Raw genomic sequence first — 25,681 nt, forward strand, 5'->3', positions numbered from 1 at the left:
TTGTCAATTCCAGTTGAGACAACCATGGACAATATCCAAACCAAGCCATAGAGCCAGAAGTTGCAGTAAATACCAGAAAGCAGATGCCTGAGGTTCACCAACAACCCAACAGAGTGACAGCCCCAGAACATCTGACCTATTGACTGTTGTTATTTATTAACTGTTTATATTGATAATGTTATACTGTTATTGATGTCAGGAACCTTTGAATTATAGAGAGAGGAAAGTGTTGTGTATTCATGTTATTTGACATATTTCTCACTAGCAGCTTTGCAGCGAAACAGGGACCACTTGAGACTGATCACGTGACCTCATTGAAAATGTCACTGGTAGCCTGTAGTGTTAGCATCCTTTCAATAAAGTTCTTCGTGTAAACCCAAAACTACCACATATTGTGGGCCAGCCCGCAGTTGGGATTCTCTGGTCCCATTACAGGGAATGGAGATTTGGCCGAGTGCCAAATTCTCCACTCTCATTGGTAGCGGCAGCAGGAAGTGAATGGCTGGAGAATTCCTGCCTATGTTTCTGATTTATCAGAGGTTCTTTATTGTCAAGCATGAATAAAGCATTTTCGTAAAGAGTTCACTGTTGATGGCACCTCTAGGATGAATATGACTATCAGGCAAAAAACTAGTTGTTCAAGATTTGATCTAAATTACCAAAAGTGAATAATGATCACTATGACAAGAAGTTCAGAAACTGATTCCAAACAGATTCAATGCCAAAACATAGTTGTAATTAACAACACCTTAAAGGAAAGAACATTTTAAAAATTCATTCATGGGATGTGGTTTTCACTGGATAGAACTGCATTTATTGCCCATCACCAGTTGCCCTTGATAACAATGTGGTGGTGGGCTACCTTTTGGGCATCTGCAGTCCCTGTGGTGTAGGTACACTGAAAGTGCTGTCAGAGAGGGAAGTTCCAAGACTTTGATCTGGTGGCAAGTGAAAGCAATATTTTTCAAAGTGGGAAAGGTGAGGGGAATGGAGGGAAACTTCCAAATGGTGGTATTGCTAGGTATCTCTGCTCTTGCCATAATAAGATTAACCATGGGTTTGGAAATTGCTGGTTAAGGAGACTAGATGAGTTCTTGCAGTGCATCGTGTAGCTAGCACACACTGCTGCCACTATGTGTTAGTGGTGAATGGGGTGCCAATCATGTGGGCTGCTTTTTGTGCTGGCTGGTATCAAGCATTTTGAGTATTATTAGAGTTGCACTCATCCAAATCATCCAGGCAGGACAATATTCCATCACACTCCTGACTTGTGCCTTGCAGATGGTGGGCAGGCTTTGGGGAGTCGATAATTCTCGTATATTAGTTAGAAATTATTAAACTGGAGACTGCAAAGGAACAGGACAATAATGTGAAGAGAGTTTCAGTACAGGATCAAAACAACAGAGCATCAGCAACAGTAGACTCAATGCGTGCACATGTTGGAGCAAAAGAAGGATTAGAACTGTCTTGCACTTGAATTAACTGCGACAAGGGATTGCCCATTTAAGACCGATTTCAGGTAAAATGTTTTCAGCTAGAGTTGAGTCTTTGGTACTCTCTTCCCAAATAGGTTGTGGAAGCAGAGCCTTCCAATATTTTTAAGGCAAAGGTGGGATGGAATCTTGGTAAGCAAGAAGGGCGTGGGAAGAGGATTAGAGGTTGTTGAGGATAGGAATGATGCAGATTTAAGACTATTATCAGATAGGCCAAGATCTTATTAAATGGAGGAACAGGCTCAAGAGGCTGAATGGCCTACTCTCCTGCTCTTTTCTCGTATGTTTATATGACAATCTGATTAAATACAAGGCCAGTGAATAGATGGTGCAGTTGATCTAATTCGTTACCATCAGCAGAATACATTTTATTATCACAGAGTCACACAGTGCGGAAGAGGCCCTTCGGCCCATTGAGTCTGCACCAACGCGTGAGAAACACCTGACCTACCTTAAACATATACCCTCATTCCCTGCATGCCAAGATCAACAAGTGAAAATGGCAGCAATGTGGCAGAGGGCACAACATTCCTATGTCAATTTTCACATTTGACCAGCCAGATCCACTGATTTGTTTTTATCCAGAGGTTGGTTGGAGTTCTCACCTTTTAGGGTTTATTGTTGTGTGAATGAAAACCTGGAAATAACAAGTTGGTATCATTTAAAGTGACCACAAAGCTGTTGAATTGTTGTGGTAACCCAAATTGTTCATTGCCACTTAGAAATGAAAATCTGTTGTTATTACATGTTCTGTTGTCTATCATGACTCCAGGACCCCCACCAGTATGGTTGATGCCTAACTGCTTATCAAAGTGGCCTAGAAGTAAAGGCGGGTGATTAAAAAACACCCTTGCCTGCCATGCTTGCATCTCAACAATGAATAAGAATGTACAGTGAGTGGAGGCACAAAGCAGATACTATCTAAACTAAGGTTTGCACATTACTAGGGAGATTGAGTACTGTCATTAGACATCACTGGCCTTACACTAACACCAAATGCAGAGAATTTGATATGACAATTACATCTCATCACAGAGAATAAGTGGCCGACTATTGAGTATGTGTCTGATGTTAGAATGACCAGGTACTTCCTCATGTATAAAGGCTATTTATTTATGATTGCTGAGAAGGGTAGATTTGTCTAACATAGGCATCCACCCTGGTTGGTGGCTTTAACATCTACATGATTTGATGTTCAATTAGGTGGTGACTGAATTATTGAGAAGGTGGTGGCCAAATTAATATTGACTGAGTTAGGCCAAAAGAAACAGTCAGTGCTGTACTACATAGCTGGCTCTAATTGTAGTAGCATTGCACATGGGAGCAACAGACTGGTTGGTGGAAGGAAAGCCACTATCGTTGTTCTTCAGGTAGTAGAACCTGAAATACTAGTAGAAATTCTGGCAGAAATACTAGAAATTCAACCACTAGAATTTCACGAGTTTTCTATGGGTGGTATCAGGCACGCAAAATTCAGAAGGTTTCAACGTTATGTTTTCACATATGAGGACCCATGTGGAGACAGGTGGAATGCACTGACCTTACAGCAATCTGATTACTGAGCCATTTAATCATGTGAACGTGAAATTGGTTAATCGGGGACAAGTCATCAGATTTGTTCAATTCACAGCTCTTTTGCCAGTAGAGTGTAGTGTGCCTTGCCTGATCAAGGACATTTAACCAAAAGGGTATATAGGGAATGCACGCCAATCCTGTGGTGTCGAAAAAAATGCCAGATCACAAGCTGCAGGAGATGTTAACTGGAAGGGAAATACATCTCCCAAGTAGAATTTTAAGTGGAATATTGAGACTGGACAAACTTTTCAACATTGCTTTGGGCAGTTCATACACAACAATGAAAATGGTTCTCACAAGCATACATAATTGATGCAAAATCAAGAACCATCATCCTGATTGAGGGTTTGTGACCGATACAAGATTCCATCGTAAGTCAGATCATAAAATGTTGCTCTATTTAACTTTATGAATTTTTAGTGAGGCTGGGAAACCACAATGATATATTTGCCAACTATATTTTGAAAATAAATTAATTGGTTTCAATCAGATATTTTATTTGCTCAGCTAGTAGTTTATTAAAGTTTAATTTACAACCATATTGTGGGGAAAAAAATGAAATGGAACAATTGAAATTAGTTGTAATGGATACATTTGATTTCAACATTTTCCATTGTGCAGTGTGTATGTATGTGTGTATATATTTAATATATATCAGGCTGTGCCATTACACATGTTGAGTATGAAAAAGAACATGGTGACGAATTATTTCACACATCATGATTGTCACCTAGGACTAATGTTCAAAGGTTCTCCTTTGAAGTGCTAATATTTGGAACTTGTATTGTTTTGAAACTTTTTTAAGTTAACCAGTATTCTTGTTTATTAATTGATGTATTTTTCTTCTATATGTTTTTAATAAGCAATTTAGAGTTTTGTTTAAAATTATAGGGAATAATCCTATGCCTTTTCCCATAGTAGGTTTGGTGATGGTGGGGTATTTAATTAGGCAGGAGGGTGGAAGGTGGGGACCTCACCACCTTGTTGCCTTCATCCTGATTAAGTCTGTCAGGAAATTCCATGAATGGCCTTCCAACTCTGCTGCCAATTGAGACCCTCAAGTGGGCAAATAATGTTCTGTTAAAGGCCTCATCCTACCGCCATTAATCCTGCAGTGGGTGGGGGATTTGCCATGCAAGGAGAATGACAGACAAACCAGTGTGGGTTTGCTTGCGGACTCTCGGGAGGTTTCTTGGTTGAAGAAACTCAGTACCTGATCAAGGGCCTGAAATTGGAATGGTGATGGGATCTCTGGAAACCATCCCCTGCCCTTGCTGCTAATCACCTTCCTCCCTCTCCCCATCCCTGCAACACCCACTCCATGAGCCCCTACCTACCATCAGTCATCTGTGCCTGGGTCCCTTGGTGATCTGCCTCAGTTGTCAGACCACTAGTAGCCACTGCCTCCCTGCTGATGCAACTGAGGACAGAAGTGATGCTAACCTCTCAGGCAACTGTCAGCAGGTGGGACTTCTGCCCTTGGCTTATTGATCCTGGATATGTCTTGTTGTTGGGTCTGTTAAGTGCTTGAGTGACATGTGATGTGATGAGCCTTCCCAAAAAGAGGGCAGGTCAGCACCTCACTGGTGGTCCAGCCAGTGGACAAGACCCATGTCACCTCCACAAAATACCCCATCTGGAAGCATGTTTCTTCCACCTGTCAGAAGGATCAGGATCACATACTGGATATGACTGTTTCTGATATAAATTAGTGGTAAAAGGGTAACTACTTGTCTTCAGCTGCACCATATCGTGTTTATTGTATATATAATGTTAGCTTTCAGTTCAGAAGCTGGGCTGATTATAGTAGCTGCCTTTGGTGGTGAGCGCAAGTAGAGAATGTTGAGACATAACCTGAAGTGCATCAATTCTATTTATTACCAATCAATGATCAACTTGTTTCACCAACATAACAAACCCTGTGTCTTCTAATTTTAAAGTTTAAGACATTTCATTATTTAAATAGTCATCCTGCATTAATGATTTCATATTTTGTTGGAATAAATCCTAAAAACTATATCTAATAACTTCAGTCTGTTTTGCTTTTTGTTATGGTGGTTTGGACTGCTTTCTACAACTAATGAAATAAAGACAATGTTAAAAATAAACTGCTGTGCTTTAAAGAAGTAAAGAATAATAGCTCAAACAATGCACATGGTGACACACACAGCTACATTAGACCAACAAAGCTAATACACTTCACCACTCAACAAATATTTTGCAATGTTCTATAAACAGACTCTAAAAGCTTGTTGACCAGATCAGTGCTGTTTTCATTATATTGGCTACAGTTCTAAACATTAGTTTAATGAATGGATCACATAATGGCAGCTGCACATGTCAGTAAACAATAAATAATGATTTTTAAATGGAATATATACGTAAAGCAAGCTCACTGTACTGGTCAGTAGTAGATGCAAAAACATGAAGTTCTATGAGTATTCGTGGGAGCACAATTTGTCCAGAAGTATAATATGCAGTAAGGCATGTTTAATTCACAATTGCAGCTGCAAGAGATAGCATGAATTGCTGGGTGTATTTAATGCTGGATTATAGCAATTTGAAACATGTCAAACACATGGCTAACGCCTCATGCTTCACTCATTCTTGCGTAAACCTGCATTGCCACCATCCATTATACCCTTGGTAACAACACAATTTTGCAAGTAAATATTGTAACACTAAGTAACCTTCGAATTCAAGTTGTTTAGGAAGGGGAAAATTCAATCTTGTGCATATAGTACTCCTGTCACTTTGGTAGACGGTCTGAAAGCTCTAAGATTAATTACAACGATCGAGACTTTGAAATGTAAAATATAGTAGTTATCTTTGAGGAGATATTGTAACTTATATGGCAATGTACGTATGATTGTTCACAATGCATTTTTGATTTAATTTGAGAATTGTCTTTATGTTAAAAAAACATAGTTTTATAGTATACTTTTGCCTACATCTTGTAACTAAAGATTATGAAAAAGTAACCTTTCACTCAAAAATGAATATTTTTTCCTGGCTGAGACACAGTACATGTATGATCATGAAATAACTTGAATGAAATAATCATTTTTAACCTGCATTATTGATCTGTGCAAATACTACTGTTTCTATATAACTGTTAATTAAATATTCTGATCTACGCAGAAGAATTTGATTTATAAGGGTTATACGTGTACACTATCTTAATGTTTTTTAACTTGGAAAAGTGGAGTACCAAACTGTTAATATGGAAGTAATGTTGGAAAATGCAAAGGCGTTTTCATAAACACGTTGAGAGGACATTCATGGAAATATTAGCAGAACATCACAAAGGTGATGGTGCATGATGCACTGAAATACAAAATTCCACAAAATATGGCTGTTAAAGGAGCAACATCTTCACAGAAAGAGCTTTTGAAAAACATTTTTTGTTTACAAATGCACAATCTGATGACATGTCACATCAAATTGCATTATCAAGTCTTCTCGGCATTAAGTCAGACTGACAAAACAGCTCTTCTCCCTTCTCAATAAGGAGAGATTTTCACGAGGACAATGATTGCATACCTAATGAATAATGGAAACAACTAAAGTGTCAGTTATGCCATGTTTTGTGTGCACACACATATGTTGAACAGTTTAAATAATTGTTGATAGATTTATCATTGCAGTGTTGTCAGCAAAATGTGTAGGATTGGCAACTGTAGACATGAACCAAAGCACCAGTAAAGTTCCCGAACATCTCAAGGACTTTTCTTACTGTCATCAAACTGAACCAAAGGAGGGCTCAAATCGTTTGTCAATAAATTTACCTAACAAGAAATGATTGAAAATAATTAAAATATCACTATTAAATATCGCTAAAATATCAAGATTAAAATATAAACGGTAATGATTTGGTTAACATTTCTGTATGGATTTCCATGTTGCTATCTTTCACCTTCAGAAGTTAAATTAATATTGATCCAGTTTTTTTTGTCTGTTTACTTTCTCAATGTATATTTAAAAAAAATTCTTTAGAGAGGGAAAGGAAAAGTTTTCTCTCAGCAATAATAATCATTTTGCATGCAATTAAGGCAAACATTTTCCCTCTCTATTACACTCCTACTGCTAAATTAGTTTAATCAATCACATTTTCTCGGTCCTGTTTTGAAGATGTCTGTGACAGAATCTAATTGTAACAAGAGCAGAGGAAAGGGTTTGCGTGAATTAAAATTAAGAGGAGCAAGATAAAGATGTTGCCACTTTAGGGGTACAAATGGTTGGAAGCCAGGACAGATTGAGCTTAATGAAAAAGCTATTGACGCAAAAAGAAGTTAAAATTTCAAGATTAAGGGGGTGAAATTGGTCTTGGACAGTAGCTCGAAACAGGCAACTGCCACCCCCTTCCCCACAAATTTATTTTCCATTTTCAACCTTGTGCTAGTGGAATATCTTGATGTGCGCAGCCAGGATTGTGTGGCATTGTTATTTCATTTGTATACATTGACTATTCTTATGAAGCTAAAATATATGATTTTACTGTTTTTTAATGTTAAAAAAACTTACATGCAGCACTACAAATGTATACTTCGAATTTTATCTTCTCTACTTTGAATGACCGTTGTGCCTGTTGTATAAATGGCGGGTGATTGACTCCAGGAGACTACCTCTAAGGTGGCAAGGAGAAAAATCATTTGTCTGTATTTGAATGTGTGTTTTTAGAAAGAATGTTTTTGTGGGTGATGGTACTGGCTAATTTTCCAATGGATTTGATACCCTTGTGTAATATTATGCTTTCTAGCTGATGACAGTGGGGCTGTTAATAGGTTAGAGGCATGGAGGTTTGCAGTACAGAAGGACAAATTAGCACATGGTGTTTACGCTGGTTCTTTGCTTGAGCAATTCAAAACTGCTTTTACTGCTTTGCATTCTCCCTATAGCCCTGTAGCTGCTTCCGATGTTTATTCCTCATAATATTCTCAGTGCTGCAGCTACCCAAGTTACTTCCTTTGTTGGCATATTGTGGTATTGGTTTAAGGTGTGGACAAGTGCAAACTTGTTTCAATTTTCTTCCTTTAGTGCTTGTGTTGTGATATGAGCAACATTTAAAGTATGGACTGGTATTCTTTTGAAAAAGTGGTCTTGGAGTCCTGTCTTCAGCAGAGCAGGGGCCTCCAGTCATGTGAGCTCACCACACCCTGTACTTCATTGCAATGAGCATGTCTTGTTCTTTCCCGTTAACAGGTACCATTGCACATTTTAGATGTACCCATAGACTAAGGGACCAAATGGTGATCACCATTGTCCCCAGTGTTGGGAGATGTAATTGAATGAGGCCATGGGAGAGAAATTGGGCTCATCAGTATTGATTTTTTTTTGAGTGCTGTGAATGCACTTAAGAGTTCCAAACTGACGCCCACAGTGCACGTGCACACTTGTGGAGTGAATAGTGCTGGAAGTCATATTGGTTCACCATTTGCACAAACACAAATAGTGGATGTCTGTGGGAATTTTGCAGTGCAAATAAATGATGTCAATCGGCCTGCAACATTGATTTGATACCAATGCTACTATTTTGGACCTCATGCTGCAGCCAAGGTCCTCTCATAACCTCGCACAGCTGAGCATACATTCTGCTGGAGGAAAGACAGCCCACCATGATTACTTAAAAGGATTTTTTTAGTAACTAGTTGATTATTTCTGGCTATTGCAACATTTTCGCAAGTGTGTGGTGCTTTCTATGCGCAGTTCAAGTTGCAAAAGCCTACAGGCAGTAGTATGGAGGTTCTGAAGAATTTTGCTTTGAATTTGGCTTCCAGACAAACCAGTTCCTGCTGAATATGGTTGCACTAGCAGGTTGCATTGAACCTATTTTGCAGCTTTTCAGTTTGCTGTCCATTGTCATGTAAATGAAGTAATTGAGTCTTTTGGCAAAGATCACATGTAGTGTTGACATGCTGCACTTGGCTGAAGTCATTGGGTTACATTTCAGCTTCATTTGAAGCAATTTTTTAAAGCGGCATCTCGGCCTTTTGGCTAAGATGCAGATTAGATCAAGTCTTGGAGGAGGAGCTACACCTCCTCCAATCAGCTTGGATCATGTAGATCAGGAGGTGAGAACCCTGTCTTGTCATCTTGGATCGGGAATGTCTCAACTTGTTGGGACTCTGAATTGGCTTTAATTTGACTTGATTGGATTGGAATAAAGTAAACAAAAAAAAGAATGAGTCTCTTTCTTAGAATCCCTACAATGCAGAAGGACGCCATTTGGCCATTGGATCTGCACTGACAACAATCCCACCTAGGTCCTATCCCCACATATTTATCCCATTAATCCCTTTAACCTATGCATCCCAGGATACAAAGGTGGCAATTTAGCATGGCAAATGCACCTAACCCGCACAGTTTGGACTGTGGGAGGAAACCCACACAGATACAGAGAGAATGTGCAGACTCCACACAGCCACCCAATTGAACCCAGGTCCCTGGAGCTGTGAGGCAGCAGTGCTAACCACTGTGCCACCATGCCACTCTTTATTCCAAGCGAGCAACTACATTTCATTTTCTCTTACCAGAGACAAGCAGGTGGAGTAAACACCCAGGTTTGCTAGAATTGCAGGCTTCCCTTGTTGTCTTTAAGTGAATGCACTTTGTGGGCACCATATGTCTACCCTGCCTTATATACCAGAACCAAAAGAGCTTCCATTTCATTAACATTCAGCTGTTATGTGAGCATAGGCAGCAATTCAATCAGATTGAAGCCTGGTACCTTGTTAACTGTCGTACCGTCTGCTCTGCCAGTGGCATTTGAACCATCTTAGTAAAGCACAAGGTGGCTACTGAGCAACAAAAGCAATCTGGTGACAACTCGCGACTCAGTTGTGTAACCCATGCACAGATGCATGGTGTGCATAACACTAAAGCTGTACTGTCACACACATTCAATGATTCCATTGCTTGATCTAATCCAGAAGGGCACTACAGTACATGGCTGCGCATGTGTGTCAATTTCTGGTAGCCATAAGCATGCTGCACAACCTCATCATCAAGGCCGTTGATAAAATGTCACTTAAAAGGTTATTTCAGAAGATCAGGACTCAACGTTGGGTGTAATATCTTAGCATGGATAAAGAATTGATTAAAGGACAAAAAAAAAGCAGGAATAAATGGGTTGTTTATACATTGGCAAGCTGTACTAATGGACCACAAGGATTAATGCCAGTGTCTCTGCTACTTACAATCTACATTAATGATATAGAGAAAGGGATCAAATGTACTGCATCCAAGTTTGCTGATCATACAAAACAAAATGGGAAAGTAAGCTGTGAGGATGACAAAAAAAATCTGCAAAGGGATATGCATAGGTTAAGCGAGTGGGCAAGAAGGTTGCATATGGAATATAATGTGTGAAAAGATGAGGTGTGCGGGAAGATTGGAAAAGAGGACATTTTTTAAATTGTGAGAAACTATTAAATGTGGGTGTCTTTATATACAAATCACACAGAGTTGCATGCAAGTACTCCAGGCAATTAGGATGCCGAATGATTTTTTTCCTTCACTGTTACTGAGTGAAAATCTTGAAGTACCATCCCTATCTGCATGAGTGTATCCACATGACATTGAAGCGGTTCAAGAAGGCAGCTCACCACCACCTTTTTATTTGGCAATTTGGGAAGGACAGTTTAACTTTTTTAGAATGGGCTGTATAGCTGGAGTACAAGACAAAGCAAGTCTTACTTCAAATGTATAGGTCTTTGATGAGACCACACCTGAGACAGTGAGTACAGTTCTGTACCCCATATCTTAGGAATCATATATTTCAAGAGAATGCAACAGATATTCACTAAACTGATTTCTGAGGTGAAAGGTCTGACCTATAAGAATTTGAGTAGAATGGATCTAAGCTGTCTGGAGTTTTCAAGAATGAGAGATGATCTCAGTGAAACATTTGAATCTAAAAGGGCTTGATGGGATATGCATTTCTCTGGCTGAACAGTCTAGAACATTCTTTGTCTTGGGCTAAGCGGTTGGCCGGCAGAACTGAAATGAGGAGAAATCTCTTCAATCAGAGAGTTGGTATCTTTGGAAATATCTAGCTAAGGGGCTATGGGTACTCGATCGTTGAGTACAATCAAGGCTGAGATCAGTTGATCTTTGGGCTCTAGTAAACTCGAGGGCCCATTACATTAGAAAACAAATTTATTAAACAAAATTTTCCATTTTGCATATAAAACTTAATTAACCATCCTGACCTTTTGCTTCAGCATTGATGTTGGGGGCTGCTGTATCGTTGTCCATTAGGGTTGGCAGAACAGAGTTGACCACCAGTTACATGCTGGAAAAAATGAGCTCCAACCTCTTCACAAAGCTTTATGCCAAGTTTGTTCTGGTCCTTGGCATTGACCACAGTTTTTCTGACAGGCTTCCCAGTGCACCATTTTTTTTGTGCATAACTATTAGTGTTTTTCTGTAGGTTGAGAGCAGAATTTTCCCGTATCCACCTGCCACAAGAATCGTAGCAGGCAGGGTTGGGGCGCGGAACATGCAATGGTCCGTTGACCCTGGGCGGCGGTTTTCAGTCTTGGGGCGAGCATGGCTGGAAAATTGTGCCCTGAATGTCTACAGGCTGATGCTAAACGTTTGCCCCTCCCGTGAACTAGCTATGCTGACCTGGTCTGCAGCCATATTGTGCCCATTACCGCTCTACATTTAGACTATCAGCAGTTTGTAAATGGGAAAAAAAAGATATGGGAGGGAAATGGAATATTATAAGAAGGACTAAGTAAAAAGATATCATCATCTTCAACTGGTTTCATCCCTGTCCATGGCTACAACCTCAGAAATGACCATCCCAAAAATGGTCACTTTTGTCCCTTGCATTGGGGGTCAGGATATGTAATGTCATTCTTTAGTTATCTCTTTTGTCCTACAAGAGAGAGGCAACTGTGTCAATGAGTGTTATGGAATTTATTTGAGTGATGTGGCTGTCCTGATTGAATAGTTGGCAGTATGTGCAAGCTGTAAGATGTGACTTTGGGGCTTGCAGCAATACAAGTGGGTAAGATGCAGCTTATGAATGTTAGGTATGAGGCTGATGGATAGAGATCGTGGTAGCTGAGCGATGGGGTGTGCTGATTTGAGTGAGGGCTGAGGCTCCTGGTGCAGTTGCTAAGAAATGGCACTTGAAGATGCATTCACTGATTATGGCCATTCAAGTGAGGTAACTTCACAGTTATTTGTTCCAGTTACCTTTTGACTGTGTAACTGGAGGATCAACTCCCCCCACATCAGTGACCCAACCTTGTAGATACAGAAGGGGAAATGTCCTGTATCCACCACCTTACATCAAAGCCCTCAGTGTCGCATTGAAAAGCTTTGTGGCTTTCTTGCCACTTGTTTGCCAGGTTTTCCATGTCAAGTATGATGCTAGCCTCAACATAGTTCATTTAAGGTAGGCTGTTTTTAAACAGTGCTGACAATCTTGAAATGCTGTTTGCCACTTAATGATAATGGTCCCCTGCTGAATCTCCCAGCCAATGAGCAGAGAGTTGGCACTGGCTAGATACAGAGTTCATCCAAATGGTCATGCAACATGTTTGAATATCTTATCCAGGATTTAAGTCTGCAATCTGTTGAGGATAAGTTTGCCCAGTTCATAAGAGCAAATTCTCCTGTTTTTCAAGTTTGAACAAAACAGAAAGCAACACAAAAAAAACAAAAAACTAAAAGATGCAGTGAGAAGCATTAAGCCCTGAGGTTTTAGATGGAGTGAGAAAAAGTTGTAAATCTAGAAGGATGAATTTATTACAATGGAAACTTGAAATAGTTTGATGTCCAAAGAAGAGTATTAAAATAAACAGAGACCTTGATAATCTAAAACCTAAACATCTCAGTCATTAGTAGAATAAATTTTGATTTAAATGTGCACATTTCCTCAACTAACTCAACTGTGCACATTCACAATATTGAAGTATTTAATCCTCCTAAAAATATGAATGAACGTCCCCCACACAATTTTTTTCAAAATTATCTGATTGACCGTGTAATTTAGGAGTTCGTTGCTGTATGGAAGTGAAGTTTTGCAACTCCTTCATTTGTTATACAATAGCAATGCACTAGTCAAGCGATTATTAGGGTGCGAGGGAGTTAAGAATATCTGCTTTGAACAGCAGTGAACTCCCTCAACAAATATTTATAAAATTTGTGTAAATTGCCACTGAGTTTAAAAGGAACTCCCTCTCTCCCAGGCCATTAATACTCCGAAAAATCATCCTATCACTGCCAGTGTAAATTTCAATTTCTAAACAAACTTAATAGACACCAAAAAATGTATTTCCAATTGGCAAATCAAGCAGTCAGTGTCATCTTGTTGTGACTCCAGATGTGGCAGACCTTTCTTTTAATTTTGATGTATTTCTCCCCACCAGAAAGCACTACATATGCAAGCAATGGTGTTGTGGTTTTCCTATATTATCATAAAGTGGCAGTGGTTTGTGTGGAAGATAGTATTGTTGACAATGCAATTATTTTTCCAATGATTCCTTCAGTTACTTTTTTCAAAAAGAATTGTGTCCTGTGGCTAACCCACAGCAAAACTAATCCAGCTTTCCCCCCGCCTTCTAAATCTTTAAAAATACTTTGCCTGTACAATGTGCAATATATGTGAGTGATCATTCGTGATGGGCTTTGAAAATATGCTTGCTTTATTCTTCTCTTGTAAGAGCCGTCAACATCATGTGTCACATTTTCCATTCCTATTATCTTTTTGGTTAATGTTCAATAAGAAATATAACCTGGACTGTTTGTTCATAAACACATCTGGTTCAGCAGTTGTTTACTGTAGCTAAAGCGGCTGTCAGCTTTTGTGTAACTACTTGCCTATTTATTTTATTTGTATCCTGTACGTTTTCAACTACACCTGGCGAGTAGTGGAAAATGAAGCTTCTGTTGTGTTCAGGAGTGTCCACCTTTTGTTGTGTAAATATGTTTTAAAAATTCAATTCATGAATATGATTTGTGGATTTTATCTGTGGTTGTGGGGCAGAATTATAGTAATAATGTGAGTAATATTATTTGATTCTGATTTTATTGGCCTAGTAATCAGAATTATCATTTATGCATTTTCAGTGTGAACTCCATTTGATCTAACTAGCAGAAGGGGAATGTAATCTCGAATGTCTGTCTGAGCTTCAGATGACAGTGGACTTTATTTTTTTTAAAAAAAGGCGAAGTGGAGCTTGTTTTTGTGTTTGCAGTGCGATGTGCTAACTCAAGTTTTAAGGCCTTTGGGGAAAATGTGTGACCTCGAGAGTCAGTAGAGTCTAGTTACTAGATCCTCAGGTTGTAGTTTGAGAGGTCATTGTGGCTATTTTATTTACTGTAAGGCTTTCAACTGATCTTAGCAGGACATCTCTTTGCTAGCCTCAAAATACAGTACAGTTATGCAGTGAAAATGATAAAACATTTATTACAGGAGAGAAGGTAATATGCATAATTTATGCTGTTTTTAGCACAATCATTAGTGATATTCTTGATAGATTTTATTTCCAGCTTTCATATCTAATACATGCCTGGAAAATTAATTTTATATCTTTCATTTATTTGCCTATGTTAAAATTGAGTTTTAAGTCATCTTCAAGTGAACAGTTTGATTGCTACTCATGCATGGGCTTAATTACTTCCGACGAAGGACAGTATTAAATGTTTTAAATGTCACAAAAATAAATGAATATCAGCCAGTAGATTTAAAACTAGGCAATATCTGTGATGTTTTCAGCAAGGGCTTTTTTCTTCAAATGCCTTTGAGGCAAAATTTTATTTAGTCACCCAAAAAGGAAGCCCTTTGCACTATTTATCACAGGCTGATACTGCATGATTTGTAACTCACTTACAAAATTTTAATTTAGTATGATTAGCTGTGCATCATTAAACAACAGTCTTTCATAAAGAATGCTGTAAAATACTGACAGAATCAAGATACTGAATATTTTAAATAAGCTACAGTCATTCACGGCTGTCGAAGCTGGATAATACATAAAATAGTGTTTGAATTTGTGCTCTCAATATGAGGTGTTTTTAAGTGCAAGGCAAAAAAAAATTAAATTGTTTATATTTTTTAATCATGAAATGTCCTGCAACTTGATGTATTTTGCAGTTCAAAAAAAAAGATAAAGGTATGTTAGCTGGAAATTTAGAAACATAATGTCTTGCATGTACTTTAAGAAGAGAAGAAAAAACAGCTAGGCAATTCTTTAAGACATTTATTTGTTGGAAGACTGTACCACGCTTTTCCCTTCTGTTCTGGGACTGCCTCTGTAATTGGCAGAATGGGACCATCTTGATAATGGAAGTGTAAAGGTGTAACGAGAGTGTTAATTGATGCTTCTTAATCACTTTTAGGTATTAAGTCATGATGCAAGAATCCGCGACCGAGACAATAAGCAACAGTTCAATGAATCAAAATGGAATGAGCACTCTAAGCAGCCAATTAGATGCTGGCAGCAGAGATGGAAGATCAAGTGGTGACACCAGTGGTGAAGTAAGCACAGTAGAACTGCTGCATCTGCAACAACAGCAGGTAAGTTTTGTTTTTCCTAAGACGTTCTTATTTCGTTTTCATCACACCTTTCACATTATCTAATGCAAAAGCTATTTTTTAGGACAGTGAAATATATTCTGAAACGCTTTTTAGTGATTTTAATCTTTTAGTGTTGAAAACAAATTTCACATGAATTATTCTCCATTTATGCAGACATTCTTGTGCCTGAGTATATTGGATTTTAATGATGTGATATAATAATAATGCATTCTTTTGCTGATAAATATCTTCCTACTTAATTTTAAATAAAGTAATGCTAATCAGCTTTATTATTTATAAGTCTTCAGTTTTTGTCTTGGGCACTTCAGATGTAATATGTTATTTTCCACCAGAGGGCCACATTATTTGATTTCGCACCTACTTGTAACATAAACTGAACGTGTTTGTTATGAAGGATGAGACTCTAGACTCGAGAACATTGACTTGATTTTAAATTGATGAGCTGGGTTGAGTTTAACCCTGGGTTCTGCGAAGCGGGAAGATGGACAAGTGCGAAGTGCACCTGCTAGCCTAACTTTCAGGCCTAGGGTAGTTTAACCCTTGGATATCATTCAGAATCCACCCGTTCCCTTCCCGCCTATTCTGGGCAGGAAAGGGTTGCAGGACAATTACCCATCTGGGTCAACCTGCAATTAAGCGAAGTGAATGGGAGTTTTGTGAGGGTCTGTCAGGAAAAAGGGAGGTGAATCTGAGGAGAAGGCCACGACTTTCCTCATAGGTCTCGAGGAAAACTTCTGTTTCTATTGACCCCATAAAGGAAAATCTTGGACATATTCTTTTAGGGTCTCTTTTGTCCACAGAACAGCTTTTGAGTTGTTTTAGCCTAGCAGGAAAACCATTGAGGCCTTCCTCACTCCGTTCCCCCACTGAAATTTAATCAAGGTACTTTTGACATATTACGACCATCACTTTCAAAAATTTATCAGATCCCCTCCTGCTTTAGGTGGGCACTTTAACCACCTATGGAACCCTGCAAGTTAAAATTGGAAATTATGGGGAAGGTTGAGTTCAAAGTAATCGACTCGATTTCAATTCCCTAAATTCCACTGAGTTAGCAGGGTTAAAATCAATCCCAGCATGTTCTATGATAGCTGTAAAAAAAAAGCCCATTGCTTTAATCCATTTTTGAAAACTAAATTAAGTTATTATTCAAAGTAAACAATTGCAGAAACTAGCTGTTTAAGTCTTGAGCTATTTATGCACAGTGGTTCCCTATTATTACATTTTATTACCCTCATTAAGTTTTTCAAAAAGTATAATTTAAGGGAAAATATAATACAACATTGCCATCAAAGCAGCATGATGCAACATGTATGAAGTATTTTTGTTTGCAATATGATTGATTCTTGATCCAGAATAAACAATAAATGATAATACCTGGTAATACATGGCCTTTGGGGAGAAACAGTAGTAAATTATTGGTGCTAGAATACAAGGAAAATGTTGCAACCCTTTGTTGAATATAAAAAGCAATTGCTTGAAATATAATGCTTAACAGGCTCATTAAGAAAAAATATAATTTAAAGGTTTATTTCTGTAGTAGGTAATCCCATTCTTATGGTACAGTCTTTGATTGGATAAACATATGCTTGGTTCAGACCTACCCATTGTTCTATTTTTTATTCACTATGTTTATGGAAATGCTATGTATTTTGCCGTATTCTTTATAGCTTTTACCAGGTTTTAATTGACTCTAATTCGAAACTGAGTTGTAACAGATATATGTAATCAGTCAGATTAGATTGGGTTAAGTTGGACTTAGTAGAACATATTGGAAATTTAGCTGATACTTTTTCCCATATAATGTTTATGTAGTGATCAATTGCCGTTATAAAAATCTTAATTCAGTCTGCATGTTCATACCTGTTAAGCTGACAATTTGAAGTATAAATGTTTTGTAATTACTTTTTTTAAGATTCCAAAGTATTTGTCTATAATTTATTAAAATGAGATATCATTAATATTGTTCACGTGAAATCCATTTTTGGCCTTGCTGTATTTTTACACATGCTTTTCATTTTCAAATGCTTATTTACTATCCCAGTTCTGGCCACTGTGCTGCTTAAAAAAAAGGCATTTGGCATTGGAAAGGATTTGTTTATAGAAATAACACATTGTTAAAGGAGTTGATTCAATTTACCACATTGTGCTTCTGAGAAGAGAACTAGGGGGCATGACTCACGGCTAAAGTGAGGGTATACGCTTAATACTAACTGGTTAATATTTAGGTTTGTTAATGTACAGAAACGAGTGCCTCCTTTTGAATATGGACAAGTAATTGATTTGACAGGCGTAGATGAATACCACCTTGGCACAAGAGCATGAAAAGGATGTAAATGTTATGTGTACATTCTGAATGTAAAGGTGACACAATAATTGGGTGAGCTAGATGGCTGGATGACCTTTTTTGACTTCTACAATTTGATGAACTAGTTGGTTTTGAAAAAAAATGTCTAATGTATAAACCTGATAGGACAATCACAGTACCCAAATTCAAGCTCTTTCACCTATTAATCTAATTACAACCATTCCAGAGAATTAGACAACCTTTAATTCAAATCAAATATCATTCCTATTTGGTTACAATCTAGAAAGTGAAAGAGAAGAGTATCCACTCATTTCAAAGGTTAGTGCTATTGAAAAAGGCAAGAAGTACATTTGTGTCACTTGGAGATAATTTGGCATATGATGTGAAGGTATTAGCCTTAATGCCTGAAAGAAAACTGTCAGTAAGTAATGGGAAAAACTCTATTGCAAGGAAAACAATGAAACCTTTACTTAATGCACTTTCCTTGTTTCATCTCTTAAGCGTTTCAAAATGCCACTTTGTCAGCAGATTTATGTAGCTTTCCTGGAGGTTGGGGAGATGCACAGCTATAACATGAAACACAGCCAGTTTTGATGAGCTTGCACATGCGTGTTACCTGAATTAGTTGTTGTAAAATATTTACAGAGCAGTCTGGAATCACTTTGAACCAAAGTATTTGTGTTCACATATGAACAGTGATCACGACCTTGAGAAAATAATATAAAGGACCCTGGTTATCAGTTTAGACAGCTAGGTTAAAACGGAAAAGTATTTCCTTTTTAATGCCCTTCAGATGGCACCTACACCCACCACTTGAGAGGCATTCAACATTCTGACAAGACCACTCTTTCGCATTGTTCATACTTGAGAAGAAACTTATATCTGCATTCTTTCAGCCTAAAGCCCTTTAGATCTTGTTTCTTTTTTCCTGTGCTCTTTATAAGATGCAAATAACATAATTGTGTATTTGTGAATCCTAAATGTGGTTGGGAGTCTCCCCAGTACAAGAATTTTAAACATTAAATGTGACAACAGCAACAACTTATAAATACTTAACATTCCCATCTTATTACACAAATTACTGACTTGGGAACTAATTTTACAAAGTCGTGAAAATATTTTTCCTTCAAATGGACATTTTGCAGCATTCAAAGTTTGATTTTGTGTTGCTGAAAATAAACTGCCTTCTTTGTGAAAGTGAAAAAGAATCTTATCCAAGCTATCCGGGAAGCCATCAAAATAATTTCTGAAAAATATACAGATAGACAGTAATGCCAAAAAAGACCAGCTGGTAATCAAAACTGTCCCATTGCTTTGTCATTCTTTATGCCTCATTTCATGAGACTACATATTTTTCCAGTTGCCATGCAATAGTGAAAAGCCAAATCAAAAATCCCAGGCCAATTTTAGGGGTAAAAATATGAAAAAAATACCTTCACGATCTTTCCAGACAATCAGTACTGATCTAGAAGGCCATGTTGACCATAACATTTGGTACCTACCTCTTGTATAATACAGTCACTGTCCCAGTTAGGCATTGATCCATTTCTCTCCATTACTGTAAGCACTGTAGCCTCTAGACAGCACAGGCGCATGGCTGTTTCTTATATGTTCCGGATATTGCAATAAACCAGTCAAGCACAACAAAGAAAAACCAAAAAGAACATTAACCAGCAACTTTTCTTTTGTTAAAGCCAGAGGAGCACACTGTTTTCTGTCATCTCCACAACAATACATTAAACTTTATTTGCTGAGCTTCTGTCTGGTTGGACCTATCTGGCCGATACAGGGAAGAGCATGCATGGCACATGCACTGCAGTGTTGTTCTAAATGTCAATGGATACCTGTAGACTTTATTTGCATATGAAGTTTGCACATTTGCGAATCACCTAATACACAGGGGCACTCCAATCATTTAGTGGTAAGCCCAAAGGAAGATAAGAGTGGCCACTTTGCAGCAAAGAAAAGCAAAGTGTTAACCACCACCACCACCACCACAATACCTTCCCCCCACCCCCCAATTATTTATGGATGCCTGGACTCTGTTTCAACTCGTCTTCAGCATCTCCACCAATGAATAGACCGTCATAATGTTTTAACTACATGCTGACAGTCCCAAAGTTTTGTCATCAAACAAAGAAATTTAGAGCAATAGTCAAGACTGTGCAATAGGATGTGATGCTACAGCCTCACATTTAAAAATGAACTCCTTGTAACATATCTGTTGAACTGCTGAAGTGGCTGTGACTTTGAGGGAGCAAACCAGATCATTATAAATGGATATTTCTTGTCTTTGTGCAATATCTACGTGGAGGTCAATTTGAAAATTATGCTTGATCTCTTTCTGTTCCACATCTTCATTAATGATCTGATTGGTATCAGCAAAAGTAACATTGTTCTCTTTTCTGATGAAGCCACCCTCCAGAGAGTAGTTTAGTTCTCATCTGAAATCGAGTAGCATCTGAATCACTGCAGGTGGATGTAGACAAAATTAGACAGTGGCTGGATAAATGGTGTGTATCTTCAGTGCTGACAAGATCCAAGTAATAGCTCTATCAAGAAAGATTGACCATAATGTTGCCTATCCATCTATACTGTATAGGATAGCAACCTCTCTTTAGTTATAAAAATTCACCTGCTTGAAATTGCAATTACACTGGATCTACAAGAGCGCAAAAAATAAGCAGGTAGCTGAGAAAAAAAAGTAGCGTTACAGTTTTAATCGTGAGCCCTATTTGTCACTGTGGCCCCTCCAGCGGGGTTTAGCATAACTCCCTACTTTCGGGGAGCTTGCGACCCAACCCCGGTGGAGTGAAGGGGGGCAATTGGTGCCCCCCCACAAGATTGGTGGGGGATGCCCCTTGGCATTGCCACCTTGGCAGCACCAGCCTCTGCCAGTGGCACGGCCCAACAGGGAGAGTGCCAATGCCTGGGCCACTGCCCATCAGCCATGGAGCAGTACCAAGGCGGCAGGGCTAGGGGGCAGAGTGGGAGGGGGTTTGTTAGGTGGATCAGCCTGCTGTGAAGGTTGGGATGGTGGCGGGGTGGGGGGGGGCGTTACTGTTTGGGGGGGTGGAATCAGGGTGTTGGGGGGACAGGGGAGGGCTGGTCCGGCAATGGTCGTGGGGGCCAGCAGTTGGGCTGTGGAGGTCTCACGTACAGCTTTGTGGGGATCACGAAGCTGGCCAGCAATTGGTAGGCTGGCAGTCAGGGACCACTGTGCGTGCACCGATCCCAGTGCTGGCAGAGTGGCGCATGTGTAGTGCCCCACTCAATGCTATGCTGCCGGCCTCTCCAGCGGGAATAGGCCCTGCCCACTGAATGTGGGAGATTCTCCTCTGAACTCCCATTGAAAAAAAAACAGCATGAATTACTCCAACTTTCACATGAATTCGACACTTAGAATTTTTTTGGAAGAATTCCGGCCATGGTCTTTCGTGAAATTACGACTGTGTAGACACCTCAAAATTACTTGTGTTTTAGGCAAACCTCAATGTTTTCACCAGGGACAGACAAGCTGTGTCATGTGCAATTAACCTCCTTGTCTTGAAATTTTATGCAGTGAGTTACATTTTAACACTGCTCCACTTTCATTCCAGTGGAAAATAGTTGCACCTGCTGATGGTAGGATGAGTATTTACATGAGCAGTCCCTTGATGAGCTCATTGGCATATACACTGGAGTAGTAACTCAGAAAATGGGTGTAATTCGCTGGGGTGCATGGAAATTGGAAAGCAGCTTTGGAAACACTAGTTCCAGTTGAGGATTTCAACAACTACAGCTGCAGGTAAGAAAGGAACATTGTTTTGCTCACTTTGACTGTTAGTCAGCTTGGCTGCTTGTGTCAGCAATGTTTTTGTGCCACGTTTCAAGAATGTTTAACTCCGGATCAGTTGGCACAAGGAAAGCCAAGATATAACATGGAGCAAAAGAAGATGTCACAATTTTTCATGCATGAAGCTCTTAAAAGAAATAGTGCAAAGACAGTGTACTGGGCACCCATGAACGTAAACCTTCCTTCCAAAGATATTACCTGTGGTATAAGGAAGGAGGTGGCACAAGCACCGAGTGTCAACTACGTTATCTCCAGAATTGCACTCAATGCTTAAGAACTGATCAAAGCGGTCAAAATAACAAAAATGCCACACTCATTTCTTTTTTGCTGAACACCCGCACTCTTCACACACTAAAATAGATTGTTCAAGTAATCATTCAGAATGCATTCTGATTAGGGGTGCTGGTGAGGCAGTAGGTCGCAATCGAGTAGCCTTGCGTCCAGCCACACAAACAGCAATTACTGGCTTGCATGGCTCAAAAACCTCAACAGAATAACGTTAAATCTCTTACTTCCGTTCTCCCATCATACAAGGTACATACTTCTGGGTTGCTGGCCTTCATCTAGTTCACTCATTTTTGTAATTAAGATTAAGTGGTAGGCCACGAAATAGAAAAAGCTGCACTTATCAAGGGAGAAGGGAAGCTGGAAGCAAGTTGGGGGAAATTTTAGCCAAACAGGTGAGTGAATTTAGGAGCAAGCTAAAAGAATTGAAATTTCTGGCAGCAACCCATTTACTTTCGGCTTTAATGTCAGTGCATATGGCTACATGGTGTATATCCCCTAGGAGAGGTGTTTCCAATGTTACTATAAACAAAAGGCAATTGGCAGTGGTTTTGTGTTTTTAAATTGAATGCCGAGGGTTTTTCAGATGTCCTGGAACTCATCAGTGAAAGCAAAGTGAGAGGACAATAGGGATTGAGGAGCTGAACCAACAGCAGTCAAAACTTCCTCTAAGTACACAGGCTACACAACTACCTTCCTACGTGGAGTTACGGGGATAGGGCCTGGGTAGGACTGTTATCAATGCAGACTCAACGGGCTGAATGGTCTCTGACACTGTCGGAATTCTGTGATTCTACGATTCCTTCCTAAGTGAAAGAACTTTGCTGACAGCACTTGTTCTGAGATTGTGCTACCTTGGAGGTTATTTCCAATACCTTGGAGATATCTGGAGTTGTGTGTGTTTGGTCTACACTTAGCATCTATGAAATAGCAGGGCAGCAGTGCAGCATGAATGCAGCTTTACCTTGGGCTTCAGATAAGGACCAAGGTGAGCAGTAGGAATAACTGCAACCTTCTCTTCAGCCTACTACTTCATATGTGTTCAGTGTAGGGATGCAACTTGCAGGAGGCAATGCCTCTAACACTGGGTTTAGTCAGAGGATCAGCTTCCTGGACACATTCAAGCACATTTGCAGCCTCCTGTCAAATGGAGCAGGTGGGCACGCATTATCAGTAGTTGCAAAATATGCCATTGCCTTTAATTTATTTGCCTCTCACTCCATCCAGGGACCTGCAGGAGATATTTGCAGAACCTTGCAATCTTCTGCACACTAATGCGTCAAACAGGTGACCAGTACTATGCATGTTAGGACCTGGAATTATGCACAGTTTGCTACCAACAAGACCAGTCAGAATGACTGTGTGGCTCTGACTGGCATCCACACGTGTAGCGAATCATGGACAGTGTATGTGTAATAGCGCAGCCCCAGATCACTCTGGAGCCTTTGTTAATCACAAATACTTCAATGAGCAGCTCATTTGAAACCCAATAAAGGTCATCTTCCATGTTTATGCAAGATTTCTATGGAGATGCCATGAAGATACTTTGATCCTGTAGCAGTCAAAGAGAGATTCAATCAAAACCAACTGAACATGAAAGCTATCGTTAAACATAATCAGGATACTGAAAATATGCTTCCAGTGGCTAACCAGTGGGGCACCCATCAGTATGCACTAGTCCAGCTATTGCAGAATGATAGAGGTGTGCTGACCCATGCACGGCATAATGCAACAGCAAGAACTGCAGCTCCAGGAATGCTGAACACACTGAGGCGGGGTGGGGGTGGGTGGGTTCTGTATTTTCACATTCTGTCTACCATGCGATTCCCATGGCGGGCAGGAGGGCGGACCATGCAAAGGTCCGTTGACCTCGGGCGGGATTTTCCAGTTTTGGGGCAAGCACAGCTGGAAAATCCATGGGTGCGTATGGTGGCTTAATTTTGGCATGCTTTAGTTAGGATGAAGGAATGAACTCACCTGGCTGTCAAAATCTGGTCTCCCATTCTCCCAATTAAAAAAAACTAAACTACAATCAACAAAGCATCAGTGTACAAACACCCATTGTTCATTTTTACAAATGAAAATTACTTGCCAGGTAACAGAAAAAAATGGACAATACAGAAAATTGTGCAAACAAACAGTTTTAGTCTTACAGAAAAATGAAGCAGAAACCTAACAATCTAACAATGTGTTAACTGTTCATGTGCCTTCCATTGTGCAACTCCAATTATTTACTATAATAAAAACAATGCTGTAAATCTGAAATAAAAACAGAAAATGCTGAAAGAAAGGTTCTGCTGAAGTCTCATAGGACTTGACGCTAATTCTCAGCAGGATCCCCACCCCTGTGACATGTTTTTGCAACAGCGGAGGCAAGCAGGATCTTCCGGTCTCACCATTGTTTGCACCCATCACTGCCAGGGAACCTGCATCAGGGTTTGCCATTGGCAGGATCTTCTGGAAGATCCCGCTGACGGAAATGGCTGGAAAATTCCAGCCAATGTTTCACTCTTCACAGATGTTGCCAGGTCTGCTGAGATTTTCCAGCATTGTCTGTTTTAATTACAATTCTATATTTTTCCTTTCTGTACTACTCCTAGGTGTTGCAGCCCTGTGCTTTCACCAGAGGTAGGTGCCGACTGTGTATAAACCTCTTCCCTCAGATGCTCCTGGCTGATGTCTTCTGGGCTTTGGAGCCTTTGAGGGCCCCAACAAAGACAGCCCATCAGAACAAGAGCCAAAAGGTGGGGCACTGACAAACTGACTGGGGCAGACAGTGGAAGTGCTTTGAGCAGAGTCCTCACTTCCATGTCCCTTTTTCTCCATCTTCACTCTTGTGCCTTGCCTGGACTTCTGTGTAACATTAAGCCGGAGAACACTTTGCTCCACATTGGTGAAGTGAAAAACCAAGACTCGGGGTGGAACGTGGAACGGTCTGTTGACTGGGTGGGATTTTATGATTTTGGGACCAGTGAGGCTGTAAAATCCCATCCAAGGAGTATGTATGAGGTTTGGGTCTAATGACCCTAAAGCAATGGACAGCCTTCTCCTCACCCACTCCCTTTTCTCTCCATTCCTTTGGTGTTCTTGGCCTCTGTGGTATCATCCAGTGCCACATCCTCATGAACACCACCTAATTGCCCTCAGCTGAATGCATCTAAGCTGGTATGTGGGAGTGAGAAAGCAGGAGATCCGGTGTATAATACTGAGAGTTGGGGCAAGGGAACACAGGGCGAGGTCATGCTTGAAGGGACTCCAAGGTGTCCTCGGCTTCATTAACTTTTCTTCATCATAATTATAACATATTGTACAGAAAACCAAGGAGAGGCAGATAAAGAGAGAGGGCCCTTCAGCCATTTTTATCTTGACAGCTGCAGAAGTATGGTGCTGCAAATAAACTGTACCTCAGTGTTCTTGGCCTTTCAAAATGGGCATCCTGTTACTTAGTGAGAGAATCGACTATTACAGAACCAGATTCCAATGTCATTTCCATCATTGTATCATCTGTAAACTGTTAAAACTTTGTTGGCTACTTCTTCAGGAAGGCTGCGCCTCTTTCAATATAATCAGCACCAAAACCTGTGTAATCTGATTGACGTCTGTTAAGTCAGCTGGCTTGCTTGACTGGA

The 25,681-nt window shown here is 39.7% G+C and overlaps 1 protein-coding gene across 5 annotated transcripts in view; it reads left to right on the plus strand.

The window, feature by feature from the left end:
• Positions 1 to 25,681, plus strand: part of foxp2 (forkhead box P2) — a 708,352-nt gene that overhangs the window by 342,584 nt on the left and 340,087 nt on the right. For all 5 annotated transcript variants that reach the window (XM_080191077.1, XM_080191073.1, XM_080191074.1 and 2 more), the window contains one exon: positions 15,426 to 15,603. In XM_080191077.1, the coding sequence (XP_080047203.1) occupies positions 15,436 to 15,603 (168 nt within the window). In that variant the 5' untranslated portion in view covers positions 15,426 to 15,435. The remainder of the gene's footprint in view (positions 1 to 15,425; positions 15,604 to 25,681) is intronic.

The sequence above is a fragment of the Carcharhinus amblyrhynchos genome, chromosome 6, assembly GCF_965287045.1.
Source record: "Carcharhinus amblyrhynchos chromosome 6, sCarAmb.v2.hapA, whole genome shotgun sequence".
In the NCBI taxonomy this organism is placed as follows: domain Eukaryota; kingdom Metazoa; phylum Chordata; class Chondrichthyes; order Carcharhiniformes; family Carcharhinidae; genus Carcharhinus; species Carcharhinus amblyrhynchos.